At 51.2% G+C, this 14,798-nt stretch overlaps 1 protein-coding gene and 1 long non-coding RNA gene across 2 annotated transcripts; one reads left to right on the forward strand and one right to left on the reverse strand.

Moving 5' to 3' along the window:
* Positions 1-490: 490 nt before the first annotated feature.
* On the reverse strand, positions 491-2,194 carry LOC112581538. Its single transcript, XR_003106105.2, has 2 exons — positions 1,860-2,194; positions 491-703 (listed from the first exon to the last, which is right to left on the reverse strand). It is a non-coding gene; the product is annotated as an uncharacterized LOC112581538 (long non-coding RNA).
* Positions 2,195-2,476: 282 nt separating this feature from the next.
* On the forward strand, positions 2,477-13,181 carry LOC102416619 (cytochrome P450 2E1). The gene is made up of 9 exons (XM_006070973.2): positions 2,477-2,700; positions 3,636-3,795; positions 6,887-7,036; positions 7,314-7,474; positions 7,929-8,105; positions 9,096-9,237; positions 11,124-11,311; positions 11,792-11,933; positions 12,606-13,181. The coding sequence occupies exons 1-9, from the start codon at positions 2,482-2,484 to the stop codon at positions 12,794-12,796; spliced, it is 1,530 nt and encodes a 509-aa protein (XP_006071035.1). The 5' UTR covers positions 2,477-2,481; the 3' UTR covers positions 12,797-13,181.
* Positions 13,182-14,798: the final 1,617 nt, after the last annotated feature.

Genomic DNA, 14,798 nt, shown 5'->3' on the forward strand with positions numbered 1-14,798 from the left:
GGCCCACACGCGCAGCTACTGAGCCCCTGTGCTGCAGCCACCGAAGCCTGCGAGCCTAAAGCTTGTGCTTCGTAAGAAGACAAGCTGCCACGGTGCGAAGCCTGTGTACCGCAACCAGAGAAACCTGCGTGTAACAACAAAGACCCAGTGAAACCCAAAATAAATAAACAAACAAAAGTTTTTAAAATAATTTCTAAAATATCTCAGACAATAGAAAAAGATGAAGATAATTTCAATTGTTTCTAAAGTTAGCACAACTCTAATAGAAGAACATAATAAGACGTGAGAATCTGAAGCCCAATTTTACCTATGGATGTAGATGCAAAACTACTAAAAATACTGTTCAACACGTTGAAGCATCAGCATGTAAAGAAGTGTGGCTCCATGAAACTCCTGGTTGGGAAGCAGAGCTGTAAGACTGCGCGTACATGAAAGTGTGTTCATCCAGCATCGTACCAGCAGATTTAAAAAGAAAAATCCTAGGACTGTCTCAGTTAAAAAGGTATTTTACTATCTCAATACTCATCCCTGCTAAATACTCCTTGTTAACTAGAGAAAGAAGAACATTGTCACAATATGGTTGCCTTTTTGCCACAACCAATCAACCACACACTTGATGGAGAAGTACCCATTCCTGCCAGGCAAGGGCAAGGCCACCTCTTTCATCCCGATTAGTCAACGTTGTTTGAGATGATGCAGGCACCTGAATGAGATATAAGACAAATAAAAAAGACTTTCTTCTGAAAAGATACACTCAAAAATTTCATTACTTTATAAAGACATCTGTACCTGTATTTAGAATTTGTTGCTGGGCCATCCCAGAGCATTTCCACAGAGAACCTAGAATGGCGGGGCCTGGCCCCAGACCACGTGCTGCACCCCAGGAGGTCTAGGCTCACCCTCCCCTCCCTTGGGCCCCCTTCCAGGATGCACACACTCAGATAAGCTGCCACATGTAGTTATTTTGGCCTGTGGGAGCCATGGGGCCTGGTTTGCCTCACACACGTCCTGTCCTCATGCCCACCTGTCAGGGCTTGAACTGGAGCCCCAAGGAAGGCTGACCCTTCCTGACCCTCCAGCACCAACAGGAAGGACAAACCAAAAAAAAGAAAAAAATGCTGTGTGGACACATCTGCCTGGCAGGGTGGAAGAAGAGGACAGAGGGGTCAAGGAGGCTCTGTCTCCATGCTGGGGATGGGGCTCTGCCATCCCACATCAGCCCCTGGGGGGGATGACAGAGCACATGCACCTCGACAGGGCACTCAGCCCACCAGCCCACAGGGCACAAAACAGGCCCTAGACTCCCGCCAACGTCAACGCCCCTTCACAGCACAGGGAGATACAAGTCGGACACCAGTAACATGGCTGTAGTTCTGAATACAGATCAAGGGGCACTGCTAATAGACTGGGAGGGAGAGTGGTTTAGAAGTCAGTGTGTGGAATGCAGCCTCAGTTTTAAGTATATGCAATGCACATGTTCTACCACTGAGCTACACCCCCTACAGAGGTGATTTTTGTTCTTTTCGCTTTCCTTCATATTTCGTATTGTACATAGAGATGGATCACTTATTTAAAAGTATAAAATTAGAACCTGTTAATTAAGATCTTCCTATGTCACCAGATAGAGGACAGAATTAAATCACACAGAAAACCTCTGTAAAATACCCAGAACATTATAACAGAAACAATTTGGAGCTCTGTGGTGTCCGGCACAAATAAATATAGGACATTTTAAAATACAAAGTCTACTCAGCTCATGGATTTTAACACAATAAAAATTCTAATATTTTTGATTTTAGAATTTGACAAAATGCTTCTAAACAGTAATTATCCCCTAATTTTCTATAATGAACATGTACCTTTTTTAATAGTCAGAGATTAACTTTTTCACACTTGGTCAACTCTTCTTCTTTTCCCTCTACTGAATCTGCCAGTTGATTTGACAAAGTGGACTAACATTCGGGTGCTGAATTTTTCTTCTCTGGCCAGGAGTTTGGCTGCTGGTGATTCAGTACCATTGGGGCTGCTCAGACAAAACTCTTGCTCAGGGGTTGAGAATTGCACCAGGAGGTCAGGCACTCTGCCATGGAAATGATCGGCACAGAATTGATGTTGCCTTACATAAATCCTACCAGAAACAAACCCATATAAGTAGGACCTTACTGCTCCTTGTCCACCCAATGTCAAAGGGAGGACAGTCCCCACCCCACGTTCTGGCCTATGGGCTGGTGGAGCGCCCTGGACGCTGTGTTTACTGACATGGTGCAGGTGTCGGCAGCCAGTGTTGGCAGAGCCCAGGCATGGCCATGTGGGTTCCTGGATAAAGTTCTAATGAGTTGCCACTGAAGGGATCAGCCTTTGAAATGATGGCCAACAGTGGCTAATAATAAACTAATGTCTTGGGCTGGAGGACGAGGAAGGTGCATTGGTCAGCTGCTCACCCTCCTTCTCAAGAATGCATTATAAAAGCTTTGCCTCTCCATGGGAGCATCCTCAAAAGTCGGCAGATCCCCCAAGGGCACCATGGCTGCCCTGGGCATCACGGTCGCCCTGCTGGTGTGGATGGCCACCCTGCTGCTCATCTCCATCTGGAAGCACATCTACAGCAGCTGGAAACTGCCCCCTGGCCCTTTCCCACTGCCCATCATCGGGAATCTTTTACAACTGGATATTAAGAACATTCCCAAATCCTTCACCAGGGTAAGAGAAATATTGTTGATTTGAGGGGGGAGAATTCAGAAATTAGATGTAATATGTGAGCATTCAACTCACTCTCAGACAAATAATAATTCAATACCAGCTTGTTGTGAATCAACTGAATTACCAACACCACCCAAAAGTGATAATCCAAATGTTACGCTACCGATGCAGCTTGGGCATGGTGCTCAGTGGGCACTGGTCATGGTTGCCCCGAGGCCCTGCTTGAGCAGTGCTAACTGCCTTGTCGTTGGGTGGCTTGGCAGCCCGGTGTGGCCGTGCCTGCCGCTGCTGCGCAAGGAGGGGCCTGCACCGACACCTGACGCACACCGGCTGGGCGTCAGTCTGCAGCTGTCCTTAAGTGCCAAAGAACAGGAGGAAAAGTGAGGTGTTTGACCCCCACACACACCTCTTACTGCATTTGTTGTGACCACTGAATGAGCTCATAACTCTAGAAGCTAAATGCATTGATGAATCTATTAAAAGAGTTAACAAAAGAATGTCCTAGGGCACAGAGCCGCTTAGAAGGCACTGATGAGCTTCACGCTCCAGGGAGGAAGATGGGCTTGGGGACTCTGGACAGTTCAGATCCAGGGTGTCCAACAGAATCCTAGGGTCCAGGACCTTGACTAGGGACAGCAGACTGGAGGTGGTGGGGGCAGTCACGCGGAGAGACCTCAGGAGGATGGGAGGAGTCGGCCAGGCCTTCTGAGTTAACTGTGTCTGGGAGGGAGGGGAACGAGGTGCACCCAGGTGCGTGGGCCAAGTGTGCCTGCACCGGGATGCGCTCCCTGTGGAAGAAGCCACCGTGGGGAGGGCCTTCCCTAGGTCTCTCTGGGTTCTCCTGGCCAACAGCAGCGGCCTTGGGGATCACGTTAAATCATGGGCCTCCCCTGGAGGCAGCGCTGGCTCACCCCGTGGCCTGTTGGTCTCCGCAGCTGGCAGAGAGGTACGGGCCGCTGTTCACCCTGTACCTGGGCTCTCGGCGTGTCGTGGTTGTGCATGGCTACAAGCCCGTGAAGGAGGTCCTGCTTGACTACAAGAACGAGTTTTCTGGCAGAGGAGAAAACCTTGGGTTCCAGGTGCACAAGAACAACGGTGTGTCCTACTTGGGGTCGGGGTGCTGGGGGAGATGTTGGGGGAGGCCCTGAAGTGACAGTAACAACTTGCTAAAGACAGAAAGGTGATGTGATCCGCAGACAAGTCAGGCGATGATTCGTTCATTCAGTCATTGCTCTGCGTGTTTTGATGAAAGCTACTGCGTGAGCCTTGCACACCAGAGTGGACAAGACCTGGAACATCCACCCACTGACCAGCAAGACAGACATATTCATAGAGAAACAGGCCAGAGGAAGCTGCTTCTGCTGTCTGGCCCAGCGGTGCCTCCCTCCACAGACCTTTCTGCCTCCCTGGGTCCCCAGTCTCTCCCGGGAGCTGTTTCCACTCACAGCTTCAATCGCTCCAGGGTGTTGGGGCTCCATCTACTGAGGTCCCTCACCCATGAATGGCACCCACTTCTCCATTGAGGGGGCCTCTGATGTCCCACCCGGGGCTGTTCTTAGATCAGGAAGAGGGCGCTGAGATGTCCCTGTGACCCCTCTTTCCTCTGCCTCTCCCAGTCCCCAGGCTCCAGACCCAAGAGTTCCCTATGCAGGGGAGAAGGCCTGGGGATCTAACTGGTCTTTATTGGAGTATTTTCCACAGTCCTGACTTCAGACTCTACCATCTGCGTCTCCTGGGAGGTCCTGGGAGGGCTGTGGACACTGGCTGGTGGGGGCGCCCCTCCTGCCCTCCCAGCTCTGAGGGCTCCCGGCCCCTGCTGTCCTCCGACCTCAGCCACTTGTCCTTCGTCGCTTGCTCTCTGGTGTTTAAGTGAGATTCTAAAGCAGATTAATGTGAAACAGCGTCCCTTCTACCCACAAAACTTGGAACCCTCACTTCTTCCTGATTCAATTTTGGTGATGAGCTTCTGGAAAACTCATTTTATGGAGAATTTCCAAATTGATGTGCTTACATTTGTATATGGACTTCTTGCCTTATTTTTCCAGTCTGCATTTCTGAGGCATTTGATTGTCTGTCTTAGATACTGTGCTTTTGTTTTTCTTCTTAGGAGCTCCTGAAACCAAATTAAGCACCTAAGCTTTGTCATTTACACAGAGGAGGTTTACTGGAGGAGAGCCCTGGGAGGGCAGGAGTTCTGGAGTCAAAGAGCTTTACCATGGTCAGGGGCGTCAGGGAGGCCTGGTGCAAGTCATGTGCCCCTGAAAGTAGTCAGGCAGAGCCGGCTTCCCCATCCTGCAGCTGGGACACAAGGCGCCTGACTACCCCCTGCCTGTCCCACACTGTGGGACACGCACTGCATGTCCCACACGGCCTGGGGCTGACCCTGCACATCAACCAGACATTGGAACCAGGTCTGTGGTCCCCAGGAATAATGACGTGAATGGTCTCGGTTACCATAGTATGGTGCAGCAGCTGCGTGTCAATGTGCTGAGAGGGCCGGCCATCATTTCAGTCAGTCTTTGAGGCTCAGGAAGGGGAGCTTCCTTGCCTCCGTTTCTGCCTGTTTGGTCCCAAACAATGGCGCTCCTCTGGGATCTGTCTCTTTATCTGCATGTCTCTGTGGCTCACCATCTCTGCCCCTGTATCTCTCTTTCTCTTTGTCTCTTCTTACATTTTTCTGTATCTTCTTTTCTTTCTACACAATTCTCCCCAAAACATTTTTAAACTCCCTTCTTCCCCGCCCCTCCCTCCTCAGCCACCTCCTCTCCTCACCACGTGCTCTTCAGAGCGGCCCCCAGCACCTCTGCTTCCTGCCTTTCCTCTAGCGTCTCAGGCCCTTAGGCCTTGGGGCGCAGCCTCTGCCCCATTCTCCAGCCTCCTCAGCACACACTCCCCGATCCCTGGCATGCTTGCTTGTCCACCCTGTGTCCTGGGCCAGCAGCGTGGAGGGCCAGAGCTGCCCGAGGCCTGGCCAGGCTGAGGGAGTAGACACCCATGAGTTTGGAATGTCCCTTCCCTAGGTGCCCCCTTGGGCTGCTCTGCTGCATACCCAGCTTCCACTTGGCCCATTATACAATGTCCCACAGGAATCGGCGCCAGGACACCTGAACGCATGACCCTGAGCTCAGTCCTACTTGTACTTTTAACTTGGTGAAGAGTATCTCTAAATGGGCCTCCTCAATGCCCACACACCCATCAGTGGTCATGCTCTCCATCTGTGGGCTTGTCTGCATGGCTGCCTCCTTGGGTCACACACCTCTTCTCCCAGCCCCTCTGGTGCTTCCTCTGCAGGCCATCCAGGTGTCCTCTCGGGCCTGGCCAGACTTCCTTCAGGAAAGACTGGGGCCACAGCCTTCCTCAGACCTGGACACGCAGGCGGGAAGCAGCTTGAGGGCTTCCCACATCTCGAGGTCTGCTGGCAGTAGCCTTGGATGTTAGTAAGGACTTGCTGTGAAGCCACGAAGTGCAAGTCGAGGCGTCTGTAACGTGAGGGTCAAAAATGACTGAAGGCAATGTTACGTGCCGGCCTGGATGGAAGGGGATTTTCAGAGAATGGAAACATATGTGCAGCTATGTCCCCACGCTGTTCACCTGCAATCGTCACAATGGTGTTAACTGGCTGTGCTGCTACTCTCGCGTGAAGGTTGCTCAGTTCTGGCCGACTGTTTGTGACCCCGTGAACTATACAGTCCATGGAATTCTCCAGGCCAGAATACTGGAGTGGGTAGCCTTTCTCTTCTCCAGGGGACCTTCCCAATACAAGAATCGAACCCAGGTTTTCCATAGTGCAGGCGGATTCTTTACCAGCTGAGCCACACACCCTAATACGAAATGTTTTGGTGGTAAAAAAAAAAGAAAAAATCACCAAAAGCAAAATGGCCTCAAAGGAATTAGTCAGGAGGCAGGAAAGAGGCGGGAGGCACTTCTTGGTAGTCAGGCATGGTCCCCCTATCGTGGGGGATGCAAGACATAGTGAAGGAAGCAAGGAGGCTGTGATTGAGGAGCGTACATGAGCAACAGAGAAAACCAGGCTCCACACCAAAGGCCTCCCTGCAAACCAGAGCGTTGGTCCCTGTGTGGTCAGTGGGCCCCTCAGTGTTCCCTGCAGAGCCGAGCCCATTACTCCTGCCCTCCTCCTCCTGACAAAAACGTTTGCAGTAACGGTTCTCCTGCTTCCTCTCCTTAGGGGTCATTTTCAACAATGGACCAACCTGGCGGGACACCCGACGGTTCTCGTTGACCACCCTCCGTGACTTAGGGATGGGAAAACAGGGCAATGAGCAGCGGATCCAGAGGGAGGCCCACTTCCTGCTGGACGTGCTCAGGAAGACCAAGGGTGCGTACAGCCTGGGGCTCACACCCACCCTCCTCCAACGGTTAGCCCACAGATGCCACTTCACAGGGTGGTTTCCCCTCTGATCCTGGGGCTAAGGTGATACCGAGGGTGTAGCTGGTGTGTCCTGAATCACTGACAAGGAAGGAAAACCCAAGCGGCTCACACTTCCACCACGTCCCAAGAATTCTCATGGTTCTAGGGTGTCTCCTCACAAGACTGGAAATGCCCCTCCTGCCACGCCCACAGCAAATGCCCTCTCAAAGCCCCTGTTTTCCAGGCCAGCCCTTTGACCCCACGTTTGTCATCGGCTTCGCGCCTTACAATGTCATCTCTGACATCCTCTTCCACAAACGCTTTGACTATAAAGACGAGACGGGCCTGAGGCTGATGAGTCTGCTCAACGAGAACTTCTACCTGCTCAGCACCCCCTGGATCCAGGTGAAGCGCTGTCCTCTCTCCTGCCTGTTTTGCACCCTTGCTTCAATTTGATGGTTTACAGCAGGAAAAAGATAAGAAGGGTCACTTGTGTGTGTGTGGACAGATGGGCACACAAGACTAGATAGCATGAACGATCCTTCTGGAGACTTCCATGGAGCCTGCAGTTCCACTTAGCTAGCCTTGGGACACTTACTGTTTTCCTCTTTAAATTGATACTCACCAGACAGGCAGTGCCTCTGCCTATGTGCTCGAGTTCCCACCACAGAACTCACACGGCACTCATAGAGTGGTGCCCAAAAAGATACTTTTAGCCAAAATGTTCCAAATAATACAATATGGACAGCCATAAATTTGGGTTTGGAGAAGGTTATTATTCTGGCACACAAAATGCTATTGCATCCAGAAAAAATGTGTATAGTAAGAAAATTCTCTCCCTTCCTCCCTCTCTTTCTAGCTTTATAATAATTTCCCAGACTACCTACAGTACCTGCCTGGAAGCCATAGAAAGCTACTGAAAAATGTGTCTGAAGTAAAAAGTTATGCTTTAGAAAGAGTGAAGGATCACCAGAAGTCCCTGGAGCCCAGCTGCCCCCGAGGCTTCTTAGACACCATGCTGATAGAAATGGCCAAGGTACACTCACAGTTCGCGGCTGCCGGACGAGGTGGAGCTGAGCGCTCGGCTGTTACGAGATGGGTTTGCAGGGCAGGGGATGCTTTTTTCAGGTTTATATGATGACTTGCACTGTGGTGTCCATGCCGCCCACACTGGGTACATCCTGATGCTCTCAGTTTTACACATATGCAGTGGCTTCAGCATGACCTCCACACACATCGACACTCGGCCCGCCTGCCGGGCCACGCTGCACTCTGCTGTCTGTTGAGCTCACCAACAAGATGGCTTCTCTTGGGGAAGCTGTCTAGGGGGTGTGGATTTGGGTGAGTGGGACCCTCACACTAGCTTCCTCCAACCCATGCTTTTTAACCACTTCTGATCAATTAACGGCTGTGTCTCATCTGGGGAGAGGCCCCCAGCATTCCTCCTCAGCACTTAACTCCCAATTGTGCACGGCCTCAGGGGGTGCAGCCCTTCCGACACAAGCTCCCTGACGTGTCTTGGGTCCCCTCCCAGACTGGCCACACTTCTCTCTCCTTGGCACCACAGGAGGCTCTGGAGCGCCACACCTGGCTTCGCTGTATGACTTGCTCCAGTTGTCTGAGAGCCTCCTCCATCTGCTGGGCCCCTCGCACCCCTCTTCCCATTATAACCTGCTTCCTGGGACTGAAAGGCCCAGCTGTGGGGGCAGTAGGAGGCCGAGGGCAGCCCTGCAGGAGCCCCATAGTCAGCCCTGGGCTGCTGGAGTTCATGGCACAGGGCCAGGAAGAGCCTCAGCCCCCAGGAGGGCCCTTGGGGGCACAGAAGGATCGCCAGTCTCTCAGCGCCCCCACGGTCCTTTGCTGGGAGCCTTGGTTCCCTCACTGTGCAATGGAGCTGACGGTTCTGTGCAGGACGGGCCCGAGGAGCAGGCAGGGCGGGCAGGTGCGCCTCTGCTCAGGGACACAGGGTCTCTTTTTCATCCACCTGAAGATGTTTCCTCATTGAGTTCCTGTCTCTCATCCACAGGAAAAACACAGTGCGGACCCTGTGTACACCTTGGAAAACATCGCTGTGACTGTGGCTGACCTGCTCTTTGCAGGGACAGAGACCACCAGCACCACCCTGCGATACGGGCTCCTGATTCTCATGAAATACCCGGAGGTTGAAGGTAGGACAAGTAATAGGCCAGGACTCGACATTGTGGCTGTCACACGTGGACGGAGACCCTGTGTCCCTCAGCCTGGAACATTCAGGCTTCAGCTCCCTGTCTGCAAAACAGGGAGTGACACTGGGGTCACTGGAGGAACGCTCTTGGGGAAGTGTTCTTGTACATGACAGGCACCTGGCACTCAGCCCTCCCACACCCACGGACACACCCAGATTGCGAAAGAAAGTCCAGTGAAGAAACGCCATACTTCCAGAATCCACTCCAGGACATGATCTGTTTATGAGAGAGTGAACATGTGCTCATCACCCTAAGACCCGGCCTTTCAGGAAGAGCTGGGAGGGAGGAGCGGGCAGGGGCAAGACCTCCTGGCTTATCTCACCAGATTGGAAGAGGGATCCCAGAAGGAACCCCCAGTAAAGCATTACAAGTCTGCCTGCTGCCCTGGGTCCAGCCCTCCTTTCCAGGGCTCCTCCCCAGCACCTGGATCAGGTGAACTTGGGGCACATCAGGCATGACTTTGGGGGCTGCATGCGCAGAGCATCAGGCATTAGAAACAGCCCCCACCCCAGCCTGTAGGTGAGTAGTACTGTATGTTAGCAGGCTGGTCAGCACCAACACCGAAGGAAAGAGGAGGCAGAGGAGCCATCACCGTGCTCAGGCTCCAGCCTCCCACCCTCACTGGGCTGGCCCAGAGCTGCGGTGGGGTCCCCACTGCACGGAACCCCTCACCACCGTAGCCACGCCTCTTGCTGCTGCTGATAATTTGGTTCCTGCTGTGTGCCAGGTGTGGGCACTAGCCCTTTAATACACTGTGGGCTTGAAGGCTGATGTGAAAGGGCATGAAATTATTACCTCGGGAACATGGGTATGTGACCCATCCAGGGTCAGACCTGCTCCATCTGACTCCAAGGCCTTCACCTTTCGATTGGACAGAAAAGTAAGGGGAAGGAGCCCGGAGTCCACAGAGCAGAGCCCCTGTGGGTCTGGGGCAGTTTTGAAGGCGCTCTGACCACTCTGTACTAGGAGGTCCACAGCCTCCAAAATGGTTTTATTTTATTAATTATGACAAATTTCCAGTATAGAGAAAAAGACAGAAAATAAATATGACAGTCATCTATACACCCATTGCCAAATTTAACGTGTTAACATTTTGGAGTACTGACTCAGAGCTCTTGAAAAGAAAGGCTGCAGAGCCAGCCGAGGACACTCCTCACCTCCCTGGCTTCCCCGCCACCCCAGACTGCAGTCTTCCTGGAGTGCTGTGCAGCGTCCCATGGAGGGCTTCTTACATTTACCAGTTACTAAGTATTTACCATTTACTAAGTAATACCATCTGTATTGTCATATGTGTTGAAATTTTTTCACTTGGTTACCATACTGCAGGGCACTGTGTAGTCCTCTCAACATATTACAAAGGCCCACAGGCAGCCTCAAACCTAGCAAGGCCAAGCAACTGCCAAAGGCTGCTCTTGCCTTTGCCAGAGGGGCTTCCAGAGTCCTTCCTCCAAGGCCCTTCAGGAGTGCGACATGCTTGTCTGTTTCCATTCTCCATTCGCCTCCATACTCCGAAGAAGCATGCAACAAGCCAGCCTGGGGTAACAATTAATACAGTTTTCTTCCTGCTAGAAATCCCCAAGGCCCTTTTTAATTCTCTACTCCTGGCATGAAGACAAGCACTGGACTAGCCATGACCAGCTAGGAGAATGGAGTCCATAAATAGACATGTAAATGCTGTAGACTGCACATAACTTCACTGAGCTTAGCTCTTACTGACATGTGTGGATGAATTATCCAATAATCTGAAGCTCCATAAACATCTACTGGGTCTATGGATGGGTGTTGAGCCAGCCTGAAGTCATGCATTTATTCCATGCATATCTTGGCAGAGAAACTTCATGAAGAAATTGACAGGGTGATTGGGCCAAGCCGAATCCCTGCCATCAAGGACAGGCTGGACATGCCCTACCTGGATGCTGTGGTACATGAGATTCAGCGATTCATCGACCTTATTCCCTCCAATCTGCCCCACGAAGCAACCCAGGACACAGTGTTCAGAGGATATGTCATCCCCAAGGTCAGATGTGAGCCTGCAGTGCACACCCAGCAGATCAGCTGCCTTCCAGGGAACAGGATGGGGCCAAGGACACCCTGTCTTGGCAGGTGTTGCTGAACACTAAGGGCTGGGCCAGCATCCCTACCTGCAGAGTGCCCCTCCCCCAGCAGGCCTGGTGTGGACCTGGTGACCCCAGCAATGAGGGCTTCTGGGAAGGGGGTTCCTCAGGTGGTGCCTGGGGTTGTGGTGTGTCCCAGAAGCAGGAACAGACAACAGTACCATCCAGCCTTGGATGTGCCACTCAGAGAAGCTGCTGGCCCAAGAAGATGAGAACTCTCATCACCATTTAGTCACGACTCCACCTGCTATCTGCCCTTAGGCAAAAAACTTCTCCAATTGGAAATGTACCATTTGTCTAATGTAAAATTCAACTGGGGGCCCCCAGATGAAAGCCTGTGATATGTTAACCTGACTGACCAAGGTGGCCTGTGTTCCCTCCAGGGCACAGTCATAATTCCGACGCTGGACTCTGTCTTGTATGATAGGCAAGAGTTTCCCGAACCAGAGAAGTTTAAACCAGAGCACTTTCTGAATGAAAATGGAAAGTTCAAGTACAGTGACCATTTTAAGGCGTTTTCTGCAGGTAAGAAGCATTCAGAGGCAGCACCTTCCGTGGGATTGTCCCTGATTCCTATCTCTGCTCCACGTGTGATCTGCATCGTGCCCCTTACCCCAGCCTGACCCAAGTGTGTTCTTCCCTGTGCAGAGAGGTTAAATGACATCTTGTCACTGGAAGTCCTGAGATTGAGTTGAGGATGAGTCATTTTTCTCCTTAGATACTTCATTTAATAGAACTTGGTGAACTCTTTCACAGCTATATTGCCTGCCTCTCAATAATTTTAAACAAGGATCACTGAGCAAAACCCAGTACTCGGTCACCTGGACCCATCATAGGGCTGTCTTCCCTCCCCAGGGAAGGCCTGCCCTCGGTGTGCTGTGAGGGAAGGTCTGTGACCAAGTCTGTAACTGTGACCCTCAATGTGAGAGCACTGCCTTCCACGTGGGCCCCCCTTCTTCCCCCAGGACATCAGGCTGAGCACTGGCAGAGTCGATTCTCCCACTACCACAGGTTTATGCAGTTGAGAGCTGGTGGTTGAGGCCCTGATCCTCCTACACTGAAATCCACTCTGGGCCCCCGTTCAGTGGGTAGATGGGGCCCAGTTCTGCTTCGGTGCCATGCACATGGCTTCTTCCCACCCCCTCTCCCCCTGCTACCTGGCCTGGGGCAGAGTCTTACTGTCCTTGTCACCTCCAGGAAAGCGGGTGTGTGTTGGAGAAGGCCTGGCTCGTATGGAACTGTTCCTGCTCTTGGCCGCCATCCTGCAGCACTTTAACTTGAAGTCACTTGTTGACCCCAAGGATATCGACCTCAGCCCCATTGCAATGGGGTTTGGCAAGATCCCGCCCCGTTACAAACTCTGTCTCATTCCCCGCTCAAAAGTGTGAGGTGCAAACACCCTGAAACCCCGGGCTCCCTTGCATCCCCTCTGTGAGGACTCTACAAGCCCAGGCTCCAGAGGGAACCAGCTGTGCCAGAGACACTGCTTTCCAGGCCACGTTCCTCAGACAGAACTTGAAAGCAAAGTGCAAAAGGATTGTGTCAAACTAATTAAACTAATTAGAGCAAACTATGACTTAGCTTGTGTTGGAGTTCCTAGAAATCATGGTAAGTAAGAACATATCAGTATAGTTTAAACTAAACTTCTGAGAAAAATAGAGCTACCCAGTCATCAGAGTCAGTATGTCTTATAAAGGAGTCACAAAGAGGAAAACAGATGCTATTTTGTTGTTCAGAAAAAATAAAATAATACAGCTTTGGCTATCTTCCCTAGGATGTGAAGTTCTTCCTTCAGGCTCTCTGGTAGCATCATCCTGTGCTATATTTTAAGACTAAAATATATCTGAAGAGTCATCATAGACATCTGTTATTATCTCTTAAGATTAAAGTCTGACTTTGTGCGTGCAAGGGGAAGTTCTCAGCATGTGGAGACTAGTGTGGAATGAGGCAGAAACTTGGCAATCATTAACCAGTTCCATCACCTGAATCTCAGAAGAATCTGTGAAACAGAAGAATAATTTTGGACAAGAACACTATCCCCATCTGCCGGGCACACGCCAGGGAAACCACTGTATGCCCAGCCCTCCTGCCTTGACTTCCCTGTCAGTAAAAGGGGTGTGAGAGCAGCCCCTCCAGGGCAGAGGTGTGGGGGCTGGGCGGTGTGACGCAGAGCTTTAGAGCGCTGTGCGGTACCTGAGTCCCATGTGTGTCCCAGCTCCTTAGTGAAGCGAGTCACCCCAGCAGTGCAGCCTCGTCCCATCTCTCACTGACCCTCCTGCTTCTCACGTAGGAGGATCACGTGATAACACTGTGCCCACCCAGGTAACCCAGGACCATCTCCTGTTCTCAGGGTCCTTACACTAATCCATTTCATATTCAAAGTTCCACCTTCCATGTGAGGTAGCTTACTTATAGCTTAGAAAGAAGAAAGTGGTGTCATGTCCCAAGGAAACCCAAAACCTAGCAGAGCAAATTACAAGATCTGAAAGCCTGAGGATCCCTTTTGGCTTGAAGCTCTGCCTGCTGAAGCCAGTGGGGCAGAGGTCCTACCCTTGATTCTCTGCTGGGCAGGTGTCATGCCCCTAGATCTTTGTCAGACAGCCCTGCCTCCAGTAGTTCAGACAGGGACAGTCTATCTTGTTGGAAGCAAGTCAAAGATTCTCATTTTTGAAACCAAGGAATTGACCCTGATGATCTGAGTCACCTTTGGGGTCATGCGTCACTTGTCTAAAAGTATAACACACTTCACAGCTGAATAGCTCTATCATCTCATCCTGTAAAATCCACGAAGTCCAACAGCATTTATTGGTTGCTTCCCATCTTCACTCCAAATTGGCAGTTTTCCTGCTGAGGTAGCTGATTAATTCCCAGTTCACACCCAATACTAATTTCCTTATCCAAGGGACACTGAGTCACACCCTTGATCTTCTCTTCCAAACATGGATATATTTTTTTTCAATCAGTTCAGTTCAGTTCCGTCAATCAGTCATGTCTGACTCTATGACCCCAGCACACCTGGACTGCAGCACATCAGACCTCCCTGTCCACCACCAACTCTCGGAGCTTGTTCAAACTCATGTCCAAAAGCTGGTGATGCCATCCAACCATCTCATCCTCTGCTGTCCCCTTCTCCTCCTGCCTTGAATCTTTCCCAGCATCACGGTCTTAACAAATGAGTCAGTTCTTCGCATCAGGTGGCCAAAGTATTGGAGCTTCAGCTCCAGCATCAGTCCTTCCAATGAATATTCAGGACTGGTCTCCTTTAGGATGGACTGGTTGGATCTCCTTGCAGTCCAAGGGACTCTCAAGAGTCTTCTCCAACACCACAGTACAAAAGCATCAGTTCTTTGGTGCTCAGCTTTCTTTATGGTCCAACTCTCACATCTGTAC

This window comes from Bubalus bubalis, chromosome 23 (assembly GCF_019923935.1).
Source record: "Bubalus bubalis isolate 160015118507 breed Murrah chromosome 23, NDDB_SH_1, whole genome shotgun sequence".
Taxonomy (NCBI): Eukaryota; Metazoa; Chordata; class Mammalia; order Artiodactyla; family Bovidae; genus Bubalus; species Bubalus bubalis.